General features: G+C 38.2%; 1 protein-coding gene across 12 annotated transcripts in view; it reads right to left on the bottom strand.

Moving 5' to 3' along the window:
* The window catches only part of ITSN2 (intersectin 2), a 145,732-nt gene that overhangs the window by 78,785 nt on the left and 39,766 nt on the right, over positions 1-27,181 (bottom strand). For 11 of the 12 annotated variants that reach the window (XR_006215972.1, XR_006215973.1, XM_042982389.1 and 8 more), the window contains 14 exons: positions 24,607-24,699; positions 22,573-22,636; positions 21,335-21,498; positions 19,166-19,372; positions 18,925-19,021; positions 17,245-17,384; positions 12,752-12,815; positions 12,086-12,223; positions 11,553-11,638; positions 10,370-10,632; positions 9,328-9,477; positions 6,584-6,724; positions 5,501-5,588; positions 1,380-1,519 (listed from right to left, as the gene is read on the bottom strand). Coding sequence is in view for 10 of the 12 variants with exons in the window: in XM_042982389.1 (XP_042838323.1) it covers positions 1,380-1,519; positions 5,501-5,588; positions 6,584-6,724; positions 9,328-9,477; positions 10,370-10,632; positions 11,553-11,638; positions 12,086-12,223; positions 12,752-12,815; positions 17,245-17,384; positions 18,925-19,021; positions 19,166-19,372; positions 21,335-21,498; positions 22,573-22,636; positions 24,607-24,699 (1,835 nt within the window). In the remaining 2 variants the exon portion in view is untranslated. Of the gene's footprint in view, positions 1-254; positions 336-1,379; positions 1,520-5,500; positions 5,589-6,583; positions 6,725-9,327; positions 9,478-10,369; positions 10,633-11,552; positions 11,639-12,085; positions 12,224-12,751; positions 12,816-17,244; positions 17,385-18,924; positions 19,022-19,165; positions 19,373-21,334; positions 21,499-22,572; positions 22,637-24,606; positions 24,700-27,181 lie in introns of all 12 variants that reach the window. The other variant, XM_042982397.1, reaches the window with a different exon arrangement.

Raw genomic sequence — 27,181 nt, 5'->3', positions numbered from 1 at the left:
TGAGGGATTTCTGAGTGTCTTGGGCTCCTCATGAGACAGGTTACTCTGGGCAACCTTACGAATTTCTGGCATTAGACTCAAACAGGCAGTTAGACAGCAGAAGGCTATTCAAGCAAGCAGAAAGAAAAAAGGTCTACATTGTGTATGTTATTTCAAACAAAGATACTCAGATAAATGCAAAGAATAGTCCAGTTTTTAAGAAAAGAAAACAGTAAAGTAACTCAAAGAAAAGGAGCTAGATATTAGAAAATAACCTTAAGTAAGAGGAAGAGGTTGTTGAGACAGCTTAGCAGAGACAAAAGGCACTGCAGAACAGAGTCATCCATATTCCCACACTGTAAGATAAGGCAGATAAAAAGCCAATTAAACTATGTACAGATTAAAAAAAAATAATGTAGGGAAGATAACTTTGCTGGCTTGTCTGTCCATCAATGACAAATTACTTGGTTTTCTTTAAATTATTTTCTACAAAATATATGCTTGTGTAAAATGTACTATCAACATTATTTGCCTAAAATTTCCCCTCCTTAACTGAAGCCAGCGTGGTCTCTTTTCTTTATAATATTCACTCTATAGTTGGTGTACTATTACTCTGAATAAGTCAGCAAAAGTCACATGAAGAGGTGGATGGCTGCCTGAAAAACATGGAATACTTTAGGCTCCGAAAACTTTACATTCAGTTAGCAAAGAAATCACTGAGACTATTCCCAAATTCGAATGCTGGCCCGTCAGCATTCTAAAAACCTAGAAGGTTTTTACCTTTTAATACAGCTTTCATAGCTATGGCTTCATCATACCGCTAACACTGCAAAGAATGGTAAGCATACAGTAGGTACTCTGGGCATCTGCTCTGCCACTACGGCAAATAATGAATCGTGAACTTACTTTTCATGCAAAGTTCAGAGTGCCAGGTTATGCTTTGGATTTCACTGATTATTGCATTACTTCACAAAGGTTAATTAAATCATAACAAAGAAACAAAAAAAAAAAATCTAGTGTGTTATAAAAGCCTCTATCACCAGAATGAGTTTCAATTTTCCTTATCTACCATCTTGGAATTTTGCCTAAGATCATGTTGGCTGAGATCAGTTTTCTAATACCGATAAAGGCAACTATCCTTAAAAATGTATAGATAGCAATAAAAATAGTCAAGAACTGGAAACTATGATAAATGATAGGTTTCACTACATAACAGTATTCATAATATCTACAGAGAACATTAAAAGCAATCTTGTAATCTGGTATTGCTCAAATTATAAGATAAATTACAGGAATACACTACATATAACAATAATAGCTTTAGTTACTTATTCCACTAAATCAAAAAGAAGAAGGTAAGAAGGCAGTAACTACAAATGAATATAACAGAAAATAAATACCTTTAATTGATTGTTAAATGAATCCATTTCAGATAGCTTAGATGCAGTTTCTTTTTCAAGAGCATCTAATTGTTCTTTAAGTCTTTGGCATAATTCTTCCTTTTCCAATGATTTTTTATGAAGCAAACCAATCCCTAAATCTGAAATATAAACATCAGGTAGTTTACATTTGGTAAAATTTCTTATGTCGCTATTGGTAAGTGACTTATACTGTCACAATGTATCTAAGCCAAACCCTTATGCTGTATACCTTAAACTTATTCAGTGATGTATGCCAATTACTTCTCAGTAACACTGGATAAAAACAGACATACAATTTCTCCATGGTAGTCTACATTATGGCTGTTTCACAATTTATATAACTATTCCCTTTTGATTGGCATTAGGTTGTTTCTAATTTTCTACTATCTACATAAAAATGCTGCAATAACTATCCTTACACATGCATTTTAAAGTACTCATGGAAGTATTTTATATGGCTAAGAGGTGAAAGAATTGCCATGTAAAAGGACTTGAACACTTCAAATTTGAGAGAAACTGCCAAACTATACTTGTACAAAGGGGCACCAACACAAAATGACACCCAAGTACCTGCTTCTGCATACCCTCATCAATAATGGATAGTCCCAATCTTTTTTCATTTTCTCTAACTGGCAAAAAAAATGAAACCTCACTGTTATTTTCATTTGTATTTTCTTGGTAACAACTAAAATCAAATCAACACCTGTTTATAGGCTTATTGGCCACTCTCTTGAATTGCCTCACCTCATCCACTGCCTTTTTTCTTCCCATTGGGCTGTCTTAATTTGTGATTTGCAGAAGCTCCAAATTCTTGTTGTACTATATGTATTTCAAATGTTTTACTATTTATGATGTCTTTCATCATGAAAAAGCTCACTTTTATGTCATAAAATCTGTAAATATTTTGCTTCATAGCTCTAGGTATTATTTGAAGAAACTTTCCTGACACCAAGATCATACAAATGTTTTCCTTTGTTTTTGTAACATATTTTCTAGAGTCGCTTTTTATATTTACCCTCTTATTTTACCTAGAATTTATTTCTGTATATACAGTGAGGTAAAGAGCCGCCCCCCTCTTTCGGATAGGCAAGTGCCCCCAGACCACTAACTGAAGTGATGGTGATTACTGACAGCCCGTGCTTTCCCCACTGGTGTTAAATGTCAACTTTATCGTATCCTAAACGGTCAGATACATACAGACCTGTTTTTAGACCCTCTATTCAGTTCCATTATTCTATGTCTTCTTTCTGATCAATAATACACTACTTTAGGGACTAGAGCTTTCCTAGCTTATGTTTTGATACCTGGTAGAGCTAATGTCTTCCCCGCATCAATGTTACTCTTTTTCAAGTCTTGCCTAATCCTGCATATTTTCTCTTCTGGGTTAATCTGTGAATTATCTTGCCAGGTTTCAATTAAACCTCAATGGAACTGAATGTATGGACAAAGTAGTAGAAAACTGACATCTTTACAACACTGAGCTAGATCATTCAGGAATATAACACGCACATACTTATCCAGGAATCTTTTATATCAGTAAAATTTTACAGCTGTAGATTTCTTTATTCATAATAATGAGAATGCTAATGTAAATGAGATTTGTTCATAACATTTTCTAATTAAATACTTTTGATACAGTGTAAAGTTACTGATTTTTATAGGCTCACTTTTTATCCAGACACCTTGCTAAGTTCTCTTATCATTCTCTAGTGCTTTTCCAATATTTCAACAAATATTTTATCATTAAATTACACATCTGCTGTGTACAAGGCCCTGCACTATGTGCAATAGCAGGTAAAAAAGAAGGATAAGTAAGGCATGGGTCCTATCCTCAAGTAGTTCAGAATCTAGTTGAGTTCGGAGACAAGCAATGTGGAAAAAATAAGTTAGTATACATTCCTAGTACTCTTCAAAATGAGCATCAATAGTAACAGATGTTTTAATACTGAATTCGGATATATCGTATCTATGAACACCTTGTTAGGCAACTGAAAATCAAGACAGACAATGTGGTGGCACAGTGGGCTTTAGACTTAGACAAGAATTTGAGAACCATTACTCCACCATCTTGGGCTACTTAATCTTTCTGAGCCTCAGTTTTGCTAAGCTGCACAAAGGGAATAACAATAACTACTTCACAGGGCTGTTGCAAAGATTAAGAGAAATAATGCATGAAAATTGCCTAGCATGGTGCTGGGCCTATGGTTGGTAATCTTAAATGGCAACAGAGATGGAGAGAGGAATCTAAGGGATACAGGGTACTTTGCAAATTCCAAACAAAAGCTTCCTATTTTAACTGGATAACTATAAAAAAAAATTTTAATGTTTATCTATTTTTGAGACAATGTGAGAGATAGAGTGTGAGCAGGGGAAGGGCACACAGAGGGAGACACAGAATCTGAAGCGGGCTCCAGGCTCTAAGCTGTCAGCACAGAGCCCGATGCGGGGCTTGAACTCACGAACCGTGGGATCATGACCTGAGCCAATGTCGGACACTTAACGGACTGAGCCACTCAGGCACCCCTGAACTGGATAACTATAATAACAGCTGAACTGGATCACATTCTACAGACAAAGAGTAGCTCTACCAGGTCCCCAATAAGATATATTCCACATTCCATTCACAATCCAAATACTAAAACAATGAGAGTTGATGCTATCCTTTCTGTGACTGTACAGATCAGGAGGGCTGGCTCACCTTGCCCCTGGAATGCCTGTGGAGGGGTGAGGTGGGGATTGATATATTCTGAGCAACCAAGAAAATACTTATGTGTAAGAAGACAGTCTGAGAAGAGACATGGAGAGACTATTTCAGTGGAAGGTGGGGGACATAGTAGGAAGAGTTCACAACAGTAAAATTCTCTATTCCTGGTGTTTCTTCCATGCAAAGGGCCCTTCACTAAGAGAACATTCTCAGCTTCTTTCCACCCCTTCAGTCACGGCTGAGCTCAAGATAAGGACTTGGGCATACACAGCCTAGACCCTTCCAGTCCTTTGTGTTCTTTTTCTTTTTTTAATGTTTATTTACTTTTGGCAGGGGGAAGACAGAGGGGGACAGAGGATCTGAAGCAGGCTCTGTGGCTCGAACTCATGAACTGTGCGATCATGAGCTGAGCCAAAACCAAGAGTCAAACGCTTAACCGAATGAGCCATCCAGATGCCCGCACCCTTGTATTCTTGAGACTGAACTGCCCACAGGAAGCTTGTTCTACTTGGTTTTACAGGTGTATCTGTCCCACTCACAAATAAGCCAGGCTGTCCAATATGAGCTTTACCAAAAATGAGGTGATATTTTGGTCTCTCATATGTCTTGCTCTTTTGCCTCACTTGGGCAAAGATGAGGGATGCTATTTATTGGACTTCTTAAAGAGTCAAAAGTATAATAATCCTGGAATGGAAAGGCTGACAGATACTCAAAGGGAGACATTTAGAATACTTCAGTTAGTTCTAACACGGTACTTGCAGATTTACTTTTCTTTAATAAACCTTTCTTCTGCTATGTTGTTATTGGCATGCTATCTGACATAGAGATCTTTTCTTCAATATTCTGGTTGAGACTTGGATCAAGAAAAATGTTACTTTCCCACAAATTATCTTGGAATATTTTGTTCCAAAAATGGCAGGGCCAAGTTGGTAAAATTCTTTCTATGAATTCTTTCTATGGATCTGTTAAGGCCATCATTGCTGTAGACTATCACCCAGAATCTCACAGCTTTGCTCCCATGGCAAAATCTCCTCCCGAATAGTTCTTTACAATGAGGGTAGGATTTTGCCGAAATGCACATACAGTCTTGGGTTAGAGCCAAACCCAGATCTTATTTAATTATAGTCTAACATTTTATTTGATATTTATTTGAAACATATAAATAAAATGTTATCAAGATAGGAAGGCATACCACAATGATTACTTATTTCATTTTTATTTACTTTTTATTGGTAAAAATGCTCTAACATCTGTGATATTTTTTCACATAATTTTGAAAATGTTAACTGTACAAAAAATGTTATTTATAACAAAATAATGCTATTTTCACAAGAATATGACTGGCACCTTCACGCAGAGAAGAATGGAAGAGGCAAAACAAACCTTAGAGACTTACCAGGTGTGTTACCAAGCTGCATGTTCTTAATTCTTTCATTTAATAATTGCTTCTCCGGTACCAAATAGATAAGTTTATTTTGATAATCCTTATAAAAAGAAAAAGTAGTGCCTGGTTAAAACTCTGTCACGTTGTCTGAAAATTTTTTGGAAACTTAAAAACATGACTTAGTCACTCTTAAAACTTAGTATAGGAATAATACGTAGCTGTAAAATACTGCTTATACTTTATGAATAAACTAGAATGGAATTATGTGTGACTTAAAATACAAGTATTTGAACATGAATTCCCATTTATGAATGACTGGCTGGAAAGAAAAGGGGGTGAGGAATGGGGTGTGTCTGAAAGTCTTACAGTTTTCAGCATACTGATGGATGACAGCAGGTACAAGCTAAGAGGTGCCTTTGGTATCTGCACTGAATGGTATCTGTAAGCAGGTCATGACACCCCAGAATGAATATCAAAGAGAAACTGATAACTCAGGAATAACTAGGGAAGCAGGTTCAAATTAGACAGGAAATGTTATGTGGCCTGTCTGTACCTGCTGTGACACAGGAAGAAGACTCTGTTAATTAACTGCGAGTCCATACAGAAACAGTAACTTTGGTAAGAGGACTCTAAAGATTCAGAATGCTTCCAGAGTCCCCATAATAACTGAACTAGACCCTACTGCACAAGTAAAGAAGAGATTACCAGGTCCCTGAGGGACACACACATTTAACACTCTCACCACAACTCTGAAAAGAAAAATGTTAGGTCAAAATTTCCTAAAAGAGTACCAACAATCTTAGTTTAACATGTAGGTATATCTACACATTTATTAAAGACTTAAAACTCAAAGTGATAAACATCCATTTATGTACAAATATTAAGTAGAATTTAACCAGAGGTCTAGTAGAGTTTTCGGGGGCATGTGAGCTTCTTGATATAATATACAAGATGGTATATACTTATATCCTTCTAGAAATGAAGTCTATCAGAGACTCAGAAAGGTTCATCACCCTTAAAGCGAAAACTATTCTATCAGGAAGAATTGTTAATGACTGCTCATATTTATGGACAATTCAGCAGCAAAGGACTAACCTGAAGTTCTTGTTGGAGTTGCTTGATTTCCATAATTTCCAGGTCACACTGTTTATCTAGAACTTCCAGCTCAGTCTTTTGAGTTTGTTTTCGGAGTCGGACATCTTGAAGTCTGCCTGAGATCTGCTGGTGTTTGCCATTCTATAGGAAGAGCATATAAATACACAGCAACATAAGATGCTAATAGGAAATGTTCCTGTCAGGAGAATCATATCCTGATTTAAACTTTTAAATGTCATTTATCATTTATACTCAGTCTAGATAAATGTCTAAAACTAAATGGGGAATGCCTGCCTGGATGGCTCAGTCAGTAGAGCATGCAACTCTTGATCTCAGGGTCGTAAGTTTGAGGGTGACTTTGGGCGTGGAGCCTACCAAAAAAAAAACCCCCCAAAAACCCTACAAAAACAAAGGAAGTCGAATGTGTTCTAGAGTTGTATCTGTTAACTACAAAGTTGTTAGCAGAAAACATACCATTCTCAGAGCATAAGAAGGGCCCATATGTTAAGATGAGCAAGCACAAACAGAACACACTGAATTTTTTCTGAATTCAGGATTTAGGCATTAATTCATATTAAAATAGAGACAATTTCAAAGAATAATGAGAAATAAACATCTACATGTGACTTTTAGCATTACCTTCTCTGCACTTCTATTTCTACCCTCCACACTGCCATCTAATTTCCTCCAATTAAACAGGGTCCAGCAGGGCCTTTTGGGCCACAATTTTCTTCTCCCATACCAAATATTCCTTTTCTCTCCTTCTGAGAAGTATGGGGGAAAAAAGCAACAACAGCAGAGATTCTCAATGGAGGCTAGAGAGAAGGGTGAGGTATTATGGGCTGAAGTGTATCCCTCCAAAAAGTTATGCTGAAGTCCTAATCCCCAGGACCTCAAAATGTGATTGTATTTGGACACAGGGTCTTTAAAGAGATCATAAGGTTAAATGAGGTCATATATAAATGGGCCCTAAAATAATCTGACTTATGAGGCTAGAAAATGTGGACACGAAACAGACACCAGAGATGCGCAGGCAGAGGAAAGGCCATGTGAGGACACAGCAAGAAGGCAGCCATCTTCAAGCGAAGGAGAAAGGTCTCAGAAGTAACCAAACCTGCTGACATCTTGATCTTGGACTTCTGCTTCCAGAACTGTGAGAAAATTAATTTGTGCTGTTTAAGCCACCCAGTCTGTGGTATTGTTATGGCAGCCCTAGCAAACTAATACAGTAAAGGGAGGATGAGAAATAAGGCTTAAAAAAATCACTCATAAAGTTTTTACTGGGAAGTATGCTTCATATTTGAGAAATACACGCTAAAAGGAATAGGAATAGGTTGTGTCTACCCTGGATTTCATGTTACTTATCTTCAGCATGTGTAAGTATAGGCTCTGGGCCTTCCAGACTCTGCACATTAATCTATGCTACTTCTTGGTATGTAATCCAAGTTCTTGGGGGGAAAAAAACCATCAATCTTAGGATTCTTTCCCACTATATACTAAAAAAGAATTTTTTTTAATATTTATTTTTGACAGAGAGAAACACAGGGTAGGAGTGGGGGAAGGGCAGAGAGAGAGGGAGACACAGAATCCAAAGCAGGTTCCAGGCTCTGAGCTGTCAGCACAGAGCCCGATGCAGGGCTTGAACCCATGAACCATGAGATCATGACCTGAGCCAAAGTTGGACGCTTAACCGACTGAGCCACCCAGGCACCCCTGGCTCCCATTATATTTTTAAAGAAAAATATAGAGTCAAAATAATGGTTGAGACAGATACCCAAGTAGCTACACAAAGAAGTTAATGTTTTTTAGGACAGTTTTGTAGTACTATGGCAGGATCAATAATTGTGATATACTTTCCTATCCATTTGAAGTACCTTTATGATTACAAATATTGCTATTTTTAAAAATTTTAATTTCAAGTCATCAACCAAATAAAATGTGAGACTCCAACTAAACAAGATCTATACTTGGCTCTATAACAAGGCTACACAACCATTTTTGCAAAATCCTATTATACCATCAGGTCAGGCTTATGGATTCTAGGGTTGTAGTAGAAAAGTATACTTTCCCAACACCCTTTATACCTTCCTACCTTTCATTTGCAACAAAGTCTTTTAAACAACTTGGCCCTCTGATATCTGAGGTGTAAACACTGGTAAGCATAGTGGTAAGAACCACACAGTCCTACGGAACTGGAAGGAATCCTGAGATCATTTAGATCAGGAATTTCAAATCATTTTTGTCTTTTTAAAAAGCAGAACCCTTTTTCCAAGCAAATCTCAGATAAAGCTCCAATAAAAGCAAAGCAGGTAAGTGTGGAGCTTCTCTGCTGTGAACGGTGGGAAGCACTGGGGAGTGCCTTAGCCTCCCCTCTCCCACTGCTGGTTACCCCACTGGAGTGGGGTCTTCCAGACAGCAATTTGGAAAATGAAAATTACTGAACTAGTGCAGCCTTTTGTTTTATAGAAGGGGAAAGTGAAGCACAGAGAAGGGAAAGGTCTTGCCCAGGAATGTGTGGTTTGTCAGCTTCTGAACTGAGACCACAATGTAACTCCCAGCATTCTGAGTCACTATCCTGTTTCAGTACACTATACCATCCAGACTGTTAAGCACACATGAAAACGTGACGATATAATCACATGAACACCTAATATATTCATGAGGTAGGTTTAAAAAACAATGACGTTTTTCAACAAGTAACTCTAGCATCATTCAGGGAAATTTCACTTAAACTTCAGCCATACCAGTGCTTCCAACTCGAGATGAAGACTCTTCTTTTTAGAGTTTAACCTGACAATTTCTTCCTGTTCTCTATTCCTTTGATTGAGAAGCTCCTGGCGACGAATCCTCTCCCATTCTAAACGACGTTGTCTTTCAAGTTCCTGTTTTGCTGCCTGAAAATAATGACTTAAGTTTGACTTTTAAATTAACAATTTTTCATCATTCAAAAACTGCTGGGATGACAAAGATAAAGGCGAGGCGGCGTTTAGCACTTAGTGGGCTTCAGGGCCTAAGGGTACCTGGGCAAACCCAGTTTTACCAGTGGGCCTAACCTATAGACTTCCACAAAAGCGACATCACCCATCAGACTTTTTGATTTGTTTCCTGGGACCATCTCTTTGTTTCTAGTTACTTTTCGTTTAAACCAAAGGACAATTTCATAAACATAAACGTTAATAGCAATCATCACACCTGTAGTCTGGTATCAGGGAAGAAAAACCCTTCTACTGATATTACTTCAGTATCTCTATGATTTACTGTGCTCCATCCTAAGCCCCTTGAAACAAAGCCAGTCCTCTTAGGGATGCCACACGACACCATTTATCCCAAGGACCTGCGCAAGCCCACCCTCGTGCTTCTCCTCCATACCTTCAAACTCCCCAGTCTCAGCCTTCTGCTGCACCAGTTCTGTGGCCTCTCACTCTGGATCCTAAGCTTACTTTTGTTCAGTGACCTGCCTGGACAGACCCCTTCCTCTGGCTCACTAACCTCAGCTCCTCACTCAACTCAGCTTTGCAATCAATCCTTCTTTGAGTTGCAAATCCTTCTTGACCTACAGAAATATCACCTTTTCTACCAGTTACTGGCCCTGAAAACTCTTTACAAGCAAGGGCCCTCTTCCAGTCCACAAGGGAAGGAAGGTTCAGAATTGGAGAACAGGTAAGAATGAATGAGGCAGAGAAAAAGGCACAACAAAAACAGCCATTTTTTTTTTCAATCAAGTAAGATGTATCCATTTATCAAATATAATCATTTTCTTAGGCAATAAAATAACTTAAAAATAACCTCTCGTCTTTCTATCTCTTTTCTCCTTTCTTCCTCCCGCTGTCTCTCCAATTCCCTCTGCTTCTCCAAGCGTTTTTCTAATTCAAGTTGTTTCTTCCATTCTTGCTCCTGTAATTCTCTCTGTTTTCGCTCCCACTCTTCCTTTTCTTTCTGGGCTTTTCGCTCTGCCTCCCTCTGCTGCTGCTCCATCAGGGCTTGGCGCCGCTTCTCCAGTTCCACGTTCCCTCGCTCGTAGTTGGCCTTCCGCTTGTCCTCGAAAGTAACTAAATAAGGTAGACAGTAAACACTCTCACATGAAGAGCCCAACAATGTGGACTCCAATTTCAACACACTCTTGCCTCGTGATCATCTGAGTGCTGTTACTCTGTGGATACTTCTCTTAAGGATAATTTTACCTCAAATATAAATAATAAAATATTTACTTTTATCTAAGAGTATTCATTTTTGGAAAACAAATTTCTAAGTATGAATTCATCTGAGAGAGAAAAAATAATTTTACTATTCTTGCCAATAAAACCATTTTCCAACTTTTTTCTTAGCATTTTCTTCAAGGACAAAGCTAGATGGCTATATATTTATTTGATATATTTCACTATATTTTTAGTACTTTAGAACATCTACATATATACTTCTTCAACCAATATTTAAACTGTTCTTTACAGCTTAAGATTTTATCACATCACCTGCTACAGTGATTTTTCCTAAAGTGAGAGAAACATTTTAACTAGGATATCAAATACACAAACTCTTGCCAAATGTGCATACTTTCTTCCTAAATACACTTCTTCTCATTTTTGACTATCTTAATTTTTTGCTTCAAAATCCAACCCATTCATCAAATAGTTTTCTCTTATGGTATATAAAATATTAAGAATGTAAAAATTCTAGGGGCGCCTGGGTGGCTTAGTCAGTTGGGTGTCCGACTTCGGCTCAGATCATGACCTCGCGGTTCCTGAGTTGGAGTCCTGTGTTGGGCTCTGTGCTGACAGCTCAGAGCCTGGAGCCTGCTTCTGATTCTGTGTCTCCCCCTCTCTCTGCCCCTCCCCTGTGCTTGCTCTCTCTCAAAATAAATAAACATTTAAAGACAGAGAAAGAATGCAAAAATTCTAGATACTCATTTACATCTCAAGGTAAAATTTAAGAGAACCCACTATAAATATACAACTTAGACACTCGATGTTACCTGGTAATTTTTTCTGAGGTTCCTCTTCTTGAATTTTCTGATATGAAGGCAGAGTTCCATTAATGGAATCAATTTGCTTTCCTCCTCTAAGAAAAGCAAACAAACATATTTAGCAGTCTGGGAACTCTAGACCAGACTATACATACAGTTATACTACCAAATGACTAGAGCCATTTAACATTCAGAATACAGCATCAGAGACATTAAGAGTGCAATATGGTCTGTAGTAACCATGTACAGCAGGATACGGACTGAGAAAGAGAGAGAGATCTGGATTCCCACCACAGTTCAGCTGACTGCAGTCGGTGAGCAAGTTTTGTTTTTAATCTCTTTAAGTCATCAGTTTCCTTATCTATAGTATGGTGGAAACACACCTACTTGTACTCCTTCCTGGCATAACTCATTAAATATCAAAATCAAATGGCAGTGTAAATGTTTAACTTCCTCCTAAACTAGAGCAGAGGCCTCAGGAAATCGCTATGTAGTAATCATGTCTGCCCCCAGACATGCCTCTTCCCTCCAGAGGCGCCCACCTGAAAGATGGAGGGACAAGTTCAGGAGGCAACGTCAGTGGCAAGGGCTGTCCAGCTTTGGCCATGTCAGTGAGATGCATCGCAAGGATGAACTCTTCGGCTTTCAGCTGTCCGTCGCCATCAATGTCAGCCAGGGTCCTAAAGCAAATGTGAATGTTCCCAGCTTAGAAACAAAGTCTATTTAAAGTATTTTCAAAAGAGTTCAATATTCTATTTTTAAAACAAGAAAAATGAAACAGCTGGATTAACATACTTTAGGGAAATGTAAATATATATGGAAAAGTGAGCTTATTTTTACCCTTAATTGTCCTATTGTACAAGAGAGGGGAGAAACTTTGAAACAGAAAAGGAAACGTTCCTTCTGAAAATGTGGCTTATCTTGTTTCATGGATAATTCACCTATCAAATCAGTTATCTCTAAATTAAAAATGAGATATTCTCAAACTCTCCGCAGACACCATTATGAAAAAGCAAACTAATTTTACCTGCAAAATAATTAATACCAAATTTTCAAGAATAACATTTTGTACAATTTTACTGGCTTTCAATGTTGCATTGATCTTCAAATGGCTGCTCTTATGGAACATCTCTGAGTCACAAACTTTTTCAGAAACAGGATCTTTCTTACCATAGTGGATGTATAGTTGAAAATCTTGACAAACTCACCAAATAGTAGCTAGCTGAGTTTGAGAAAGATTTGACTGAAGAAGGGCATTTCTAGCTTGAAAACCTGATTGAACAAGGAAACCATAAAAACAAAAAAAGAAAAGAAAGAAAGGAAATTCTTCAGTCTCTTTAAAGTTATGAAAACCTAAATAGCTGTATCTACAAAATAACACTGCTGCCACCCTGGGAACTTTTAACATTGGAAAGCTTTTACCACATGCAGGTACTGAGCATTCAGCACCAATCAAAGCACAACCCTTGCCCCAAGGAATTTAAATCTAGAATTAATAAGTCAAGTGCTCCCCCAGTCCTTTTAGAAAATAACAGTCCATGCCACTGACCAACATGAAGGACCGAGGGCTGGCACAGAAAGTACTGGAGGCCAAGCTCTCGGCCTTCCTCGTGCTCCCCATGCAGCCCCAAGCACAGCTCTTTTAGTGTCTTCAGATTTTCTCTTCTCTCTCTGATCTTTCCTCTTCCAAATAACCTGTAAATGCTGGCATTCCCCAAGGCTCTGTCCTGGGCACTCTGTTCTCTGTGTGTTCACATCTGTGAACTTTCTGTGACTTTTAATAGCACCTAAAAGCTGATGATTCGCAAATGTACACCCCAGCCCAAACCTCTCCTCTAGGTTTAGACTTCTATAACCAACTGAAAAACCTACCTAAGTATTTCACAGGTATCTCAAACCAAATACATACAAAGTAACTCTCTCAATCCCCATTTACACCCCTCTTCCTAACCATGACCCCAACCATTCTCCCTCAGTCTGCCCTTCTCTCTGGGTGGCATCACTGCCCATTCCAGTGGCTCAAGCCAGAAACCAGAAAGTCACCCATGATCCCTCCCTCTCATGTACACTTATATCCAACGTCAAGTTCTACAATTTAACATCACTGCATGCCTGGGTCCTTCTCACCTTGTAAGTCCCAACTTAATGTCACCTTCTCAGAAAGGCCTTCTCTGTCCACCCTATCATCCAATATACTTCTGCTGGTTTCCTTCAGAGCTCATGTGACAAACTGTAATGTAACATTTATCTTCCGGGTTACCTGTTTATTGTCTGTTTCCACTATCATGCTAAGTTCTACAGAGACCAAAACCTTCATTGCTTTATTCACTAACATATTATACCCAGTGCCAGGTACATAAATGCTTAATATTTGCTAAAGTAATGAATAAAGTTGTAATCCAAACTACTCTAAAGTGCAGTAAGGACTTATGGGATAGGGTCTGAGAGTAATAGCAGTTAGCATTCACTGAATGCTTACTATATGTAGTAAGCTGTTCCAACTTCTTTTCCCTGCCTCAATGTTCAAAAATACATAATAGGCTTCCTGATCTGCATTTTCATGTCAGGATAATAGTCAGACAGGAATCTCAGGCATCTATTCAGAACACAAAGTCCTCGTCTGATTCACAGGAGTATTCACTCCTGGTGGGCAACTCTGTGGCTTTCTGACCATGGATAAAATCACATGGCGTCTCTAGGGAAGGTCAGCTAGTCACTAAAGCAGGTGTCGCACCTCCCATTCCCAGGTGACTGACTGAGCCCTGAGTACTGGAAGAGTCAGGCCCTATTCAGGGTTCAGCCTGAGTTGAGGCCCACCCAAATAACTCTGCACAGAAGACAGTACATCCTCCAACTCCTCCACAACAGGTCCCACCACAGAGCCAGCACGAATGCTGCTAACACAATGTTTCACTGAGCTTTGAACATGAGGTCCTGGTAATCAAAGCGACATATACTATACGGAACAAACACAAATACACCATAAATTATAACATGCAATTGGATGTTTATATTATATAACTTTAAAATGTTTTTCACTCTCTTAAAAAAACCTGGTCATTTAATAAAAATCACATAAGGAAAACCACTGGAAATAGCTCATGGCCTCATCCAACTAATTACTCCTTAGTAGATTTCACATAGGAAGTAAGATTTGAGGAGGTTTTTGCATTAAAAGGAGAATTCTTCTAATAAAGAGAAATGGAAGGCTACTGCAAACCTAGAAAAAAGGTCTAATAACTAATGTTTCAGCTCTTGGACAAAGAAAACTGAAAGTAGATCCCTTAGCATTAGGCAACAGAGCAAACAGGAGGAAAAAGAGAAGGAATGTAATTGGTTAAAAGCATACTGGTGGAAGGCTTAAATGTGTGCAAAGTATGAATAATACAAAGTGTTACAGAGAGCTGGCAGAGTACTTCACTAAGAAAAGCTCACTTGAAGATGCCCTGCCTTCAAGTTGGTCTACCAATCCTTTGGATATCCTATTTCCTGTGCCTATAATGTTAGTCCCTCATTCTCTATGTGGTGATCTACTCATCCTCGAAGATCCAGCTCAGATGTCATCTCTTCTGTGAAACTCTCCCTCTCGTATCTTCAGTGTTAGTCACTTTCTCATCTATATTAATCACAGCACTTTCAAACCACTAATCAAATACTATGATTATGTGACGACCTATATACTATGGACTCTTCAAAGACATGGACTGTGTCTTCCTCCTGTGTATTCCAGTGCATCACAGAGTGCCCAGAAATTATGTGATTCAGAAACTATGAGTCAATGGATTCATTTAAATAAATCATGAGAGTTTAGGGGGGAGAGAAGAGGAAGAAAATTAGATCACCACAGGCTACACTCATTGAACAAAGCACATCATGTAAGTCTAAGTCAGCCCCATCCTCATATACTTGGGCTTCTGCTGTTTCAGGACACCAGAAACAACTATTCTTTTTTTTTTTTAAATCCTTCCCTTAACTATGAATATACACTTTACTCTCATAGGTCTCAGAACAGTAACATTCTCTGAAAACCTAATACACAACCTTCATACAGTGTGGCATATATAAGTAAATAACAGTAAGGACTCATTCTTTACAGCAGCTCCCCACGGACCTTCAAATTCCATCTTTGTTTATGTTTTTAGTACATACAGAAAATGTACTAATTGTAAGTTTTCAGCACCTCAGGAGGTTTGTGCATGGCCCCTTCCCAACAGAGAAACTATAATATTCTGATTTCGATCACCATCAGTTACGTTTCCAGTTCTTCAGCTTCATATAAATGGATTAAATAAGTATGGATCCTTTGGGCCAGGCTTCCTTCATTCAATACATTATTTTGCTGTGTTCTGTTACAGAAATATACCACGATTTATTTATCCATTCTCCTATTGATAGATACTTAGGCTGTTTCTTTTCTGGATGTTTTGAATGAAGCTGCCATGAACATTTTTGTATGTCTTTTTACTCCACTTTTATTAATTTGAAAAAAGAAACCATTTATTTATTTATTTATTTATTTATTTAGACAGAGAGAGAGAGACAGAGAGAGGGAGAGAGGGAGGGGAGAGAGGAAGGGCAGGGGCGGGGCACAACAGAGGATCTGAAGCGGGCTCTGTGCTAACAGGAGAGCACTCAATGAAGGGCTCAAACTCACGAACCATGAGATCATGACCTGAGCCGAAGTCGGACACCTAACTGACTGAGCCATCCACATGTCCCTAGTAATGTATCTTTAAAGAAAATATTGTACATTTTTGCTTGCCCCATCAATTTCAAAGCCTTCTTGCTCCCTTGCCCTACTGCACAGAGACCTCATACTCCTATTCCATAGACTACTTTTCAAATTGTCTAAATATGCCATGTACTTTTAGCTCTTGGGATTTCTTCTCTGTCACCCTCAAATGTTCCCACCTTCAATCTGTATTTGTCCAAACCCTAACTCTTCATGATGGAGCTTAAATGCTCCCTTCCTATGTCTTATCTGATCTCTTTAAGTATTAGTATCTCCCATTCTATGTTCCCTAGCACTTTAGAGCTCTATTATTTTAAAATACTTATTTTATTATCCCGCCTAAACTGTAGATTAGTTGCTGAGTGAAGAGAGAGGGGGAAAGTTAGGAGGTAGGAACTCTACTTGCCTTTCACCCTGTTTATATCCCCTTCACTACTCTTAATTGGAAAAGTTCGGATAATGTTCTAGCATGGACTCAAATGTTCTATAGGGACCTAAGGGCAATTCTTATGGAAGCATCTGGGTTGGAACACGAAAGGGTAGACAATGCTCCCGGGAGGTTTCAGTAAGGGCAAGCAGAGAAAGACCCAAGTAGGGAAGGGACCCACAGGGAAAATAAGATGAAGCTAAGTTCCACACACTCTTCCCTGTCACATGAGGGTCTCCTTTCACTGCACTGGAGGATGAGGCTTCATCTTCTCAAGAGAGAGGTCTTTCTTCCAAAAAGTTGGGTGTACACCTGTGTGCTCAACTTGACTGTAAGAACTTTGAAGAAACTGATCAAGTTGTATCCATCTTTGAGCTCTCACACAACTTAAGATATCTGTATTTATCAAATGCCTGCTAAATTTTTTGGATGCTAAAATTTTAGGTGAGTTACAAAGTACAAATTCAAATAAGAGTTCTTCAGTAGGAATTCATATAAAAAAACCTTAACTCTCACATCCTGAAACACTGTATGCCACCTACCTGAGAGGTATCCACTCATGCTTTTGTCAAGACTATTAAATTTTTGCCGATATTTTAACCTTGAAGGCTGAGGAACCGCCCACTCTAAGGTCCCAGTCTTGGGCGAGTTTCCAGAGAGTGAAGCAGTTGAGGAAGTTGAGCTACAACAAAATTTATTAAAAAATTTTATGTTACTAAAAAAAAAATACACACAAACTTTATAAGACAGAGACATTAAGAATCACACCTTCTATGGTACAATAGTAATTGCTTCTGATATTTTAAAAATTTAAGAAATTTAACCTCATTCTTAGGAAAGCAAATACCATATGAATTACAGAACTACCAAGAACCTATTATGTGCCAGGCCCTGTATGGTGCTAAGGCCTTAACAAATACAATTTCTTTTTTTTTCAACGTTTTTTTTTTTTTTATTATTTATTTTTGGGACAGAGAGAGACAGAGCATGAACGGGGGAGGGGCAGAGAGAGAGGGAGACACAGAATCGGAAACAGGCTCCAGGCTCCGAGCTATCAGCCCAGAGCCTGACGCGGGGCTCGAACTCACGGACCGCGAGATCGTGACCTAGCTGAAGTCGGACGCTCAACCGACTGCGCCACCCAGGCGCCCAACAAATACAATTTCTAATCCTCCTAACAAACTCAGAAGGTTTTACTGTCCCCACCTGTTTGACGGGCAAACTATGGCTCAGTGAAGGTCACACATATCCATTGGGAGTCTAAGCTAGGATACCAATCCTCCTCTTCTGAGTTAAAGCTAACACTCTTGGTACACTGCCTTAAGGAGTACTATTATGATTTATATAAGGGGTGATGAATGAACACTGAAGCTTTTGTGCTTTCTAAAATTTAAAAGCTATTCAATCAGTAGAATTTGCTCAAGAAAAAAATTAATAATACACCATGGCTATGAGACTTTTTAAGAAACATATATATATATATTATTTTTTAAAGGAAAAATATGTAATTTGGGGGCAAAAACTTGACAATTGAAAATACAGCAGGGGCGCCTGGGTGGCTCAGTCGGTTAAGTGTCTGACTTCAGCTCGGGTCATGATCTCACGGTCCGTGAGTTCGAGCCCCGTGTCAGGCTCTGTGCTGACAGCTCAAAGCCTGGAGCCTACTTCGGATTCTGTGTCTCCCTCTCTCTCTGCCCCTCCCCTGCTCATGCTCTGTCTTTCTGTCTTAAAAATAAATAAAAACATTAAAAAAAAAATAAAAAAAATAAAATAAAATACAGAACATTTTTAGTTTACATGGAACATTTTTTTTGAACATTTAACAATTTTATTTATTTATTTTTATTTGTTTTTACATTTATTTATTTCTGAGAGACAGAGAGAGACAAAGCACAAGTGGGGGAGGGGCAGAGATAGAAGGAGACACAGAATCTGAAGCAGGCTCCAGGCTCTGAACTGTCAGCACAGAGCCCGACGCAGGGCTCGAACTCACAAACTGTGAGATCATGACCTGAGGTGAAGTCGCACGCTTAACCGACTGAGCCACCCAGGCGCCCCAAACATTTAACAATTTTAAAAATAAAACCTTATTTTATGTGAGTTAGAAGTAGTAAATTTACCTTAAGCATTTTACATTTGGCCATTCTAACGTAAAACCTGGATAAGCTCAGAGCTACTCTTTATTGGAAGCATAAAAAGCTGGAGGTTTTAAGCCTTCATACCTACTAGATCCTAAATCAATCAGAGACTGGGCTTTCTGTAAACTAGCACCGCCGAGTCCTCCCATCATGAGACTGTAAGATGACGTATGAGGCAATGCTAAAAAGAAAAAAGAAGAAGAAATGAAAAAGGTTCACACAAAACGATATCACAAACTATGAAGGAAATTTGTATTTATTGGGACAAAAACGTAACGGTTTCTTTCTTTAACAGTTTCTGACTCATTAGATAGTAAGTACTTACTTGAAGAAGAATAAGGAATGGATAACGGCTGAATGAGGCCAGCGGTTCCATTTGGTAGTGACGATGTGCTAACAGAAGGCACTAGGGGAGCAGGCATCATCAAGGGAGGAAGGGTGGTCCCTGAAGTCGCAGAGGGTAAGGGGGTTGCCATAGGTGCAACTGGAGGCAATGAGTGAGGAATGGACAGATTGGGCATGCTTCCCATTCCTAAAGACAAAACAGAACACATTTTCCAGTGCTCGTAATCAACTATAAAAGCACATGCCAGAAAACAAGTTTACAGTACAGTGAGAAGACCCATGTTTATAGAGACAAACTAGGCTTCTTTGTTAGGGGCGCCTGGGTGGCTCAGTCGGTTAAACATCCGACTTCAGCTCAGGTCATGATCTCACAGTCTGTGAGTTCAAGCCCCGCGTCAGGCTCTGTGCTGACAGCTCAGAGCCTGGAGCTTGCTTCAGATTCTGTGTCTCCCTCTCTCTCTGCCCCTCCCCTGCTCATGCTCTGTCTCTCTCTGTCTCAAAAATAAAATAAAAACTTAAAAAAAAAAAAAAAGTTCACTAAAGCAGCTTGGTGACCTAGCAGTGAGGGAGATACTGCTTTCGATATCAATATTCTGACCTGTGTGAACTAAGGGAATGACTACTAAGGAGTTAAAAATTCTCTTCTAGCATCATCATGAAAGCTAAGCAGCCTTTTCCAATTAAATGTTAGAAAGACTGTATTACCTGATTAGATGTGGGGTTTTGTATAAGGATAATAAATACAGTGCTGTTGAGTCACTCAACTAACACATACACATACACACATTCCCCCGATGTCCCCAATCCCCAAAAAAGGATGTTCTAGTTACTAGATACTATAGGAGAGCCATTTATGCATATGCATTATTTGCAAGAAGAAAATATGCCATATATTTCACTTTTCTTATAAGTAACACATCCACGCGTTTAAGGACAATTCTTAATTTTTTTTGATGTTTATTTTTGAGAGAGAGAAACAGAGCATGAGCAGTGGACAGGCAGAGAGAGGGAGACACAGAATCCAAAGCAGGCTCCAGGCTCTGAGCTGTCAGCCCAGAGCCCGGCGCGGGGCTCCAACCCACAAATTGTAAGATCATGACTTGAGCCAAAGTTGGATGCTCAACCGACTGAGACACCCAGGAGCCCCAAGGACAATTCTTTAAAAGGAACAAAATGATGACTTTTATTTATTTACTAACTAGGTGCACGATAAAAGTACAGTCACACAATGATTTGGTATTTATGTCCAGAGCTCACTACAGCAGTGAAAGAATTTAGTGGTTTAAGATCTGACATCTGGAATGAAAGAACAGGTTTCAGATACACAAAAATGCCTAATCCAATGTTCTAGTCCAGTGAGTGCTTCTCATATATAATCAATAAGAAACTATCTAATCAGGGGCGCCTGGGTGGCTCAGTCGGTTGAGCGTCCGACTTCAGCTCAGGTCATGATCTCACGGTCTGTGAGTTCGAGCCCTGTATCGGGCTCTGTGCTGACAGCTCAGAGCCTGGAGCCTGCTTCGGATTCTGGGTCTCCCTCTCTCTCTGCCCCTCCCCTGCTCATGCTCTGTCTCTGTCTCAAAAATAAATGAAAAAAAAAAAAAACATTAAAAAGAAAAACTATCTAATCAAAATTAACAGAAAACTGATTCCCTCTGATGAAAGTGCAAATCAAAGTCCATAACTTTTAGCCCTAAATTTAGCTGGGTAATTAATCTTTAAATCAGAAAAATTTCTACTTAGGAATAGTTTTAAATTACCCCCTAAATTAAACCATTTCAAGTGAGTTTAAAATTGTTCACATTTTTTCTGTTACTCATACAGAGTACAGAGGAAACTAAGAACAGTATTTAAGATCAGCTCTAACCAGGGGTGAGGTCATATAATTTATGATCCATCTGGGAACTGTGAAAGGGGACACTAGCCAGACTTGAGGCCAGAGCAACAGGCATAAATCAGAACTGTCCCTGGAAAACTGGGACACGAGGACACCCCTGCTATGACAGCGACTTTAATATTTCTTATCTCAGACATGAAATTTAACTTGGAGTCTAAGGATTATTGTTTTTGCTAACAAACCCTTTTCTGTTATTGTGTCCAGGACAAGTTTGACTATCAAATGCAGCTAATTCAATTAATAAATGCATACCAAAACGAGCAGAAATTAATGGAGAGAACATAGGAGGTTGTTTCATAATAGGAGGGAGGACCACGGGCAGCTGCTGGCCTTGTAGCTTCAGTTTGATGAGCTTCATCGCTATGGAGAATTCTTGCTGATCCATCTTCCCATCCTTGTTCAGGTCTGATAAAGCCCTAAAAGGACCATGATGTGGGCAGAATGCTGTGTAGGGTCACCATTATTTTTGAGGATCATAAAATATGAACAATGACATAGCATTCACATATAGATCATCACTTAATGATAATCATACATATAAAAATAAACAAAACCACCAAAACTAAATAACTTATACATTAAGAAATACTGAACAAGGATACCATCTTATAAAATACTGCCAGTCGACACAGAATCCACATAGAGAGAAACTATGAGACCTTTGGGAGGAGTTCCACCAGTGTGGACAGAAAGAAATTATCCAATAGTATAATCATTCTAAATTTAATTTATTAATTTGTTCAAATATTTATTGAAAGCTTGTGATGTGTCAGTACTCCGCCAGGCATGGGAATATTTCAAGTGGAAAGAAAGATGGGGTAGCAGTTGATATTTATTGTAAACATATTAAAAAACAAAACACTAGATAATATAAAGAACAATTTTGTTTAAGGTCAGAGCAGGAAAAGGGCGGACTAATTTGGTGTTTACAGATGATGAAAGAAATGAAACAACTACAAAGTAACAGAAAGAAGATTTTGAGAGTCTGCCAAATTATAAAGAAATGTTTTTCAATGGCAATGTATACATCTTTCCTCAAAAATTCTAAGGACATTAAAAATTTGTCCAATAGAACAAAATCCCAATTATTCTCATTTAGTCAATAAAATTAACTTTTCTAACAGCTGAATACTTAACAACAGACTACAAGTAAAAACAACTTTTTATTAACACTGTATCAAAAACAAAACCAAACCAAATCAGACTACCGGAAATTTAGGTTCATCTACAAAAAAGAACACTTTAGGGGCGCCTGGGTGGCTCAGTCGGTTGGGCGTCCGACTTCGGCTCAGGTCACGATCTCACGGTCCGTGAGTTCGAGCCCCGCGTCGGGCTCTGGGCTGATGGCTCAGAGCCTGGAGCCTGCTTCCGATTCTGTGTCTCCCTCTCTCTCTGCCCCTCCCCCGTTCATGCTGTGTCTCTCTCTGTCTCAAAAATAAATAAAACGTTAAAAAAAAAAAAATTAAAAAAAAAAAAAAAGAACACTTTACCATATTTCAGCTAAAACAGGAGCCGGCAGGCCTGACTGTAAGAAAAAGGTACGTGCTTGATCACCTGAAGGTAGTAAAAACAAACATTAAGCAGCACATTAGTAAATGGAATTCTTCCAATGTCTCTGAATTATGGTAGCGGGCAATAATAATAACGCTACTGATTTATCATCATTTTAATTTCAGTCATTAAACAACTACACAGAAATACACATATACAATTATTTACATTACATGAATAAGACTTAGATGTTTTAAAACAAAAAAGTCACAAAAAAAGTTACAGGTGGGGCACCTGGGTGGCTCAGTTGGTTGAGCGTCCAGCTCTTGGTTCTGGCTCAGGTTATGATTCCAGGGTTGTGGCACTGAACTCTGAGCTGGGCTCCGCTCTAACTGTGGAGCCTGCTTATCACTTTGTTCCTCCCTCCCTCCCTCCCTCCCTCCCTCCCTCCCTCCCTCTGTCTCTCTCTCTCTCCTTCCCTCCCCTTGCCCCTCTCCCCCACTTGTGCTCTCTCTCTAAAATAAATACTTAAAAAAAATGAAGTTATATGCATTAATCAATAATTAAAGGTTATATTATTCATCTTAGTTTCTCCATATTAACTGGGGTATTTGATAATATCTCCATTTAATAGAATTCCTAATTGAAAAACACTATTCTCTAGAAGAATTCTAAATAAAAAATACCAGGTGTTGGGAAAGACAGTCCCCCATGGGTCTCTCACAATCCTATATGTCCTGCTGTGTGGGCCAAGAAGGCAAGACCCTTAACCACTTTCTACCTGGGTCATTTCTCAGAGTTGGGTTTGCAGTGAGCAATCTTGAGGCATGAGGTAATGTTTCCCCTGGGCCAAAAAACAAGCCTGCTTACCAAAAATGGTGGGTTCCCCTGGCTCAGGGTTCCTGTCCTATAACACAATCACTGCATGTTTAACATCCTTTTGAGCTCTCTACATCACCCCTTAGGACTCAGGGGACAAGAGAAGCTAAGAGGAACATGCTGATCCTCAAGCTGCAAGCTGTGCCACTCGTTAATAAAGTCCTTTGTCTCTGGATCAGGAACCTTGGGTCTTGTGCCAGCATCCATGAGACAGTAACAGACTACATTGTTAACTTACCAGTAGGGTAATCAAATTCTAGCCCTGATACCAGGGAAGGTAGCTATTATTATAGAAGTACAAATAATATTAAACTCTAATGGCTAAGAGGATGGATTCCAAAAGCAGACTAAAAAGTTTCAAAGCCCAGATCAACACTAACCATCTGTAAATACAGACAATATAGCTATCTTACAAGGCTACTGCAAGATTAAATGAGATAATGCACTTAAGTACAGCATCTGAAATACAGTACAGATTTGGTAAATATTATTCATTATATTACTATAAATAAAGTGCTCACGTGCTTTGGCACAGAAAAAAAGTTTAATTTATAAAAAAAAAAAAAAATGTGAAAGATACACCTAAATTGATCCTCCTTAGGCTCCGGAGGTCATTTTGCAAAACAAGGGCTAGTGCCAACAATCAACACTTGGTATCACCCTCAAAAACAGAGGGCTAGCATTATAAAAACAGATCACAGAAAAAAAAAAATCTAGATTATTTTCAAGGAAATGGACCTGACACGTATTTCTTCTAGACTTAGTAATACTGATTGTTATACAGGTAATTGGCACAACATATTAGGAGCACATTAATAAATTTGCTTGGATAAAAGTCTCAATTACCTCAAGAACTAACCTGAAAACATTCTAGAAATAATGTTAAAGTGTGAAACTGGACAAGTAAACTGAACTTCTTGAAATTCTTGATTATCATTTAGGATTAGGAAAAGATCTTCCATATGCCAATTCCAAAACAACAAATTAAACCAGTTCCAGATAAAATAAAACCGCTGTTTTTTTTTAATTCATGAATTGTGATAGGAATTTTATTATATAATAATTCAAATTTGATGGTAATCGAATTAAAATTCTAAATTCTAAGGTATTACATGAAAAGGAACATAATTCATAATTGAAATATAAACACAAACCTGTTATGTAACCTCCTGAGGGTTTGAGGTTATCAAACTGCTTGTCATGCTTAGTCCGTTCTTCAGAGGTAATAGCCCACATGTTTGGCCCTCCTAAAACATAAGTGAAAGACAAAGAAATTGTAGTATATATATGAGAATGCTCAAAATAATTCTAAAATGTAAATATAAAAACAAGTGTCCATTTACTGACAGTACTCTACCCCCACGTGACACAAAAAGTAAAACTCTTTCATGACCATATATACATAGCACAGCCCTGAGGCTTTTCACTCATTCATTCTAATTAACATCTATGGAACAATTACTATATACCACTCACTGGCAATGGGCAACAAGCTAAATTCCGGAAATAAAAAGATGAATAAAATATCATTCCCATCCTTTCGACACATTGAACATAGCTGATAACCACATATACTTCACTTCTGACTACCTTTTCAGTTTACTCAACTCCCAACAATAAGAATCCAAATGTTTAAATGTATCGACTCATACACACTGGCTGTCTATTATATGAAAATCTGCCTTACAAAGCTGTTGCCGGGAATGCGTTTCATTGAAAAGTAGGTGCCCACTCTAATTTGAAACACTAGATGGATGGATCTGATTTAACAAATATTTCTTAGCCCTAAATGAATGGATTAAAAAAAAAAAACTATAAACATCCTCTCTTAAAGACAAGTTTTAAGATTAAAGTTAAAAATAAAGACACAGATGTACTGAAGAACTAAGTTCCTAAAATAGTTAAACCTACACACTTTCTAAATAAATACCAAACACATAGTAAAAACCTACTTAGTTTACTGGTTTATTATAAAGTAAACAAATTACCCTGTCATGCCTCCTGTGACAATTTGGAAAAATGATGATGACAATAAAAAAATAATGACAACAAAAGACGACAGAGGGAAGCAGCTGGCTTTTACTGAGCCCCGACTCTGTGTCAGGGCCTTTTTAATGCAGTAAACTCACGGACTCTCACCACTACCCTATACAGGAGATACTATTATTATCATCCCCATGACACAGGTGAGGAAAGCAAAAGCCCTGACGGCAAAGCTAGTCGCTCAAGGTCGCACAACTAACAAGTGGCAGAGCTGAGATTAGAACTCAGAGAGCCCAAACTCTGCTACACAGTCTCCCAATATTTATGGAGAAGAGGCTCACATTCCCTGTACCTTAGCTGCTGCCTCCAAAAATTAGGAAGATTATGTAAGCTTATAGGGTGGTCGTAAAAACCATATGTAATGTGTAATGTGTCTATTCTAAAAATAACACTAAATATAATTTTTCATCTATTAGATTGGTAAAATAACAACAGCTAACATTTAATAAAACTTGCCACATGTTAGGTATTTTTCTAAGAGTTTTATGTGTATTGTTTCTAAAAGTCTCACAAGAATTCTATGAGGTAACTATTACTACTATCACTGTTTTCCAGAGGAGGAAACAGAAGCATGGGAAAATTAAATAATTTGCCCAAAGTATCAAAGTTGTTAAGTGTTAAAAGATAGGATTAGAATCCACAGACTTAATTAAGAATCTTAAACTATCTGCCATGATAGTTCAAAAGAAATAGACCCACAAATATATCGTCACTTGATTTCAACAAAGACATCAAAATAATTTGGTGGGGAAAAGATAGCCCTTCCACTGAAACATGTGGATGTTCTGAAAGATGTTCTGAAAGAACCAGACATCCACAGGAACAACAAGAAAAAACCCAAACCACCTCAATCCTGCACCATATACAATAATTAACTCTAAATGGATCATAGAATTAAACACAGGAGCCAAACTATGAAACTTCTTGAAGAAAGCAAAGAAGAAAATCTTTGTGACTTTGGATTAGGGAATGACTTTTTAGGGCAAAAACTACCCAAATGATTTAAACTTTTTGTTAAGCTGGACTTCTCCTTTCTTAAAGACACTGTTAAAATAAAAAGAGAAGCTACAGACTGGAAGAAAATATTTGCAAAACATAATAAAGAACATGTATCCAGCATATATAAAGCACTATTCAACTCATTAAGACAATCCCTGCTCCCTGCCTCAAATAATGGGCAAAAGATTTGAACAGACATATGAACAGACATATTGAAGATACACAGATGGCAAAAAGCATGTGACACGATGTTCAACGTCATTGATCATCAGGGAAATGCATAAGAAAACTACAGTAATACTGCCCTGGGTGTGGAGTCTGCTTGAGATTCTTTCACTCTTTCTCTCTAAAATTTAAAAAGAAAAAAAGGAAGAAAAACTACAGTAAGATACCACTCCATGCCTATAGAATGCCTAAAATTTTTAAAAAAACTGTTGACAAGGATGCTGAGCAACTCAAACTTTCACATAACTGATGGGGAAGGAAACGATTTAGAAAAAAAAGAGTCTGATAACTTCTTATGAAGTTAAAATATGCATTTCCCATTGCAACCCAGCATTAAACTCCTAGGTATTTACCCAAGAGAAATGAAGACTTTTTCCAAATAAAAATCTGTCCTCTGATGATTACAGCAGCTTTAGACATTTGGTTTAGAGACCAAAATCTGGAAATAACCCAGAGGTGTTC

Source organism: Panthera tigris, chromosome A3 (genome assembly GCF_018350195.1).
Source record: "Panthera tigris isolate Pti1 chromosome A3, P.tigris_Pti1_mat1.1, whole genome shotgun sequence".
Classification (NCBI taxonomy): Eukaryota; Metazoa; Chordata; class Mammalia; order Carnivora; family Felidae; genus Panthera; species Panthera tigris.
Note: the sequence above shows the minus strand (reverse complement) of the source record. Positions and strands in the feature narration are given on the sequence as shown.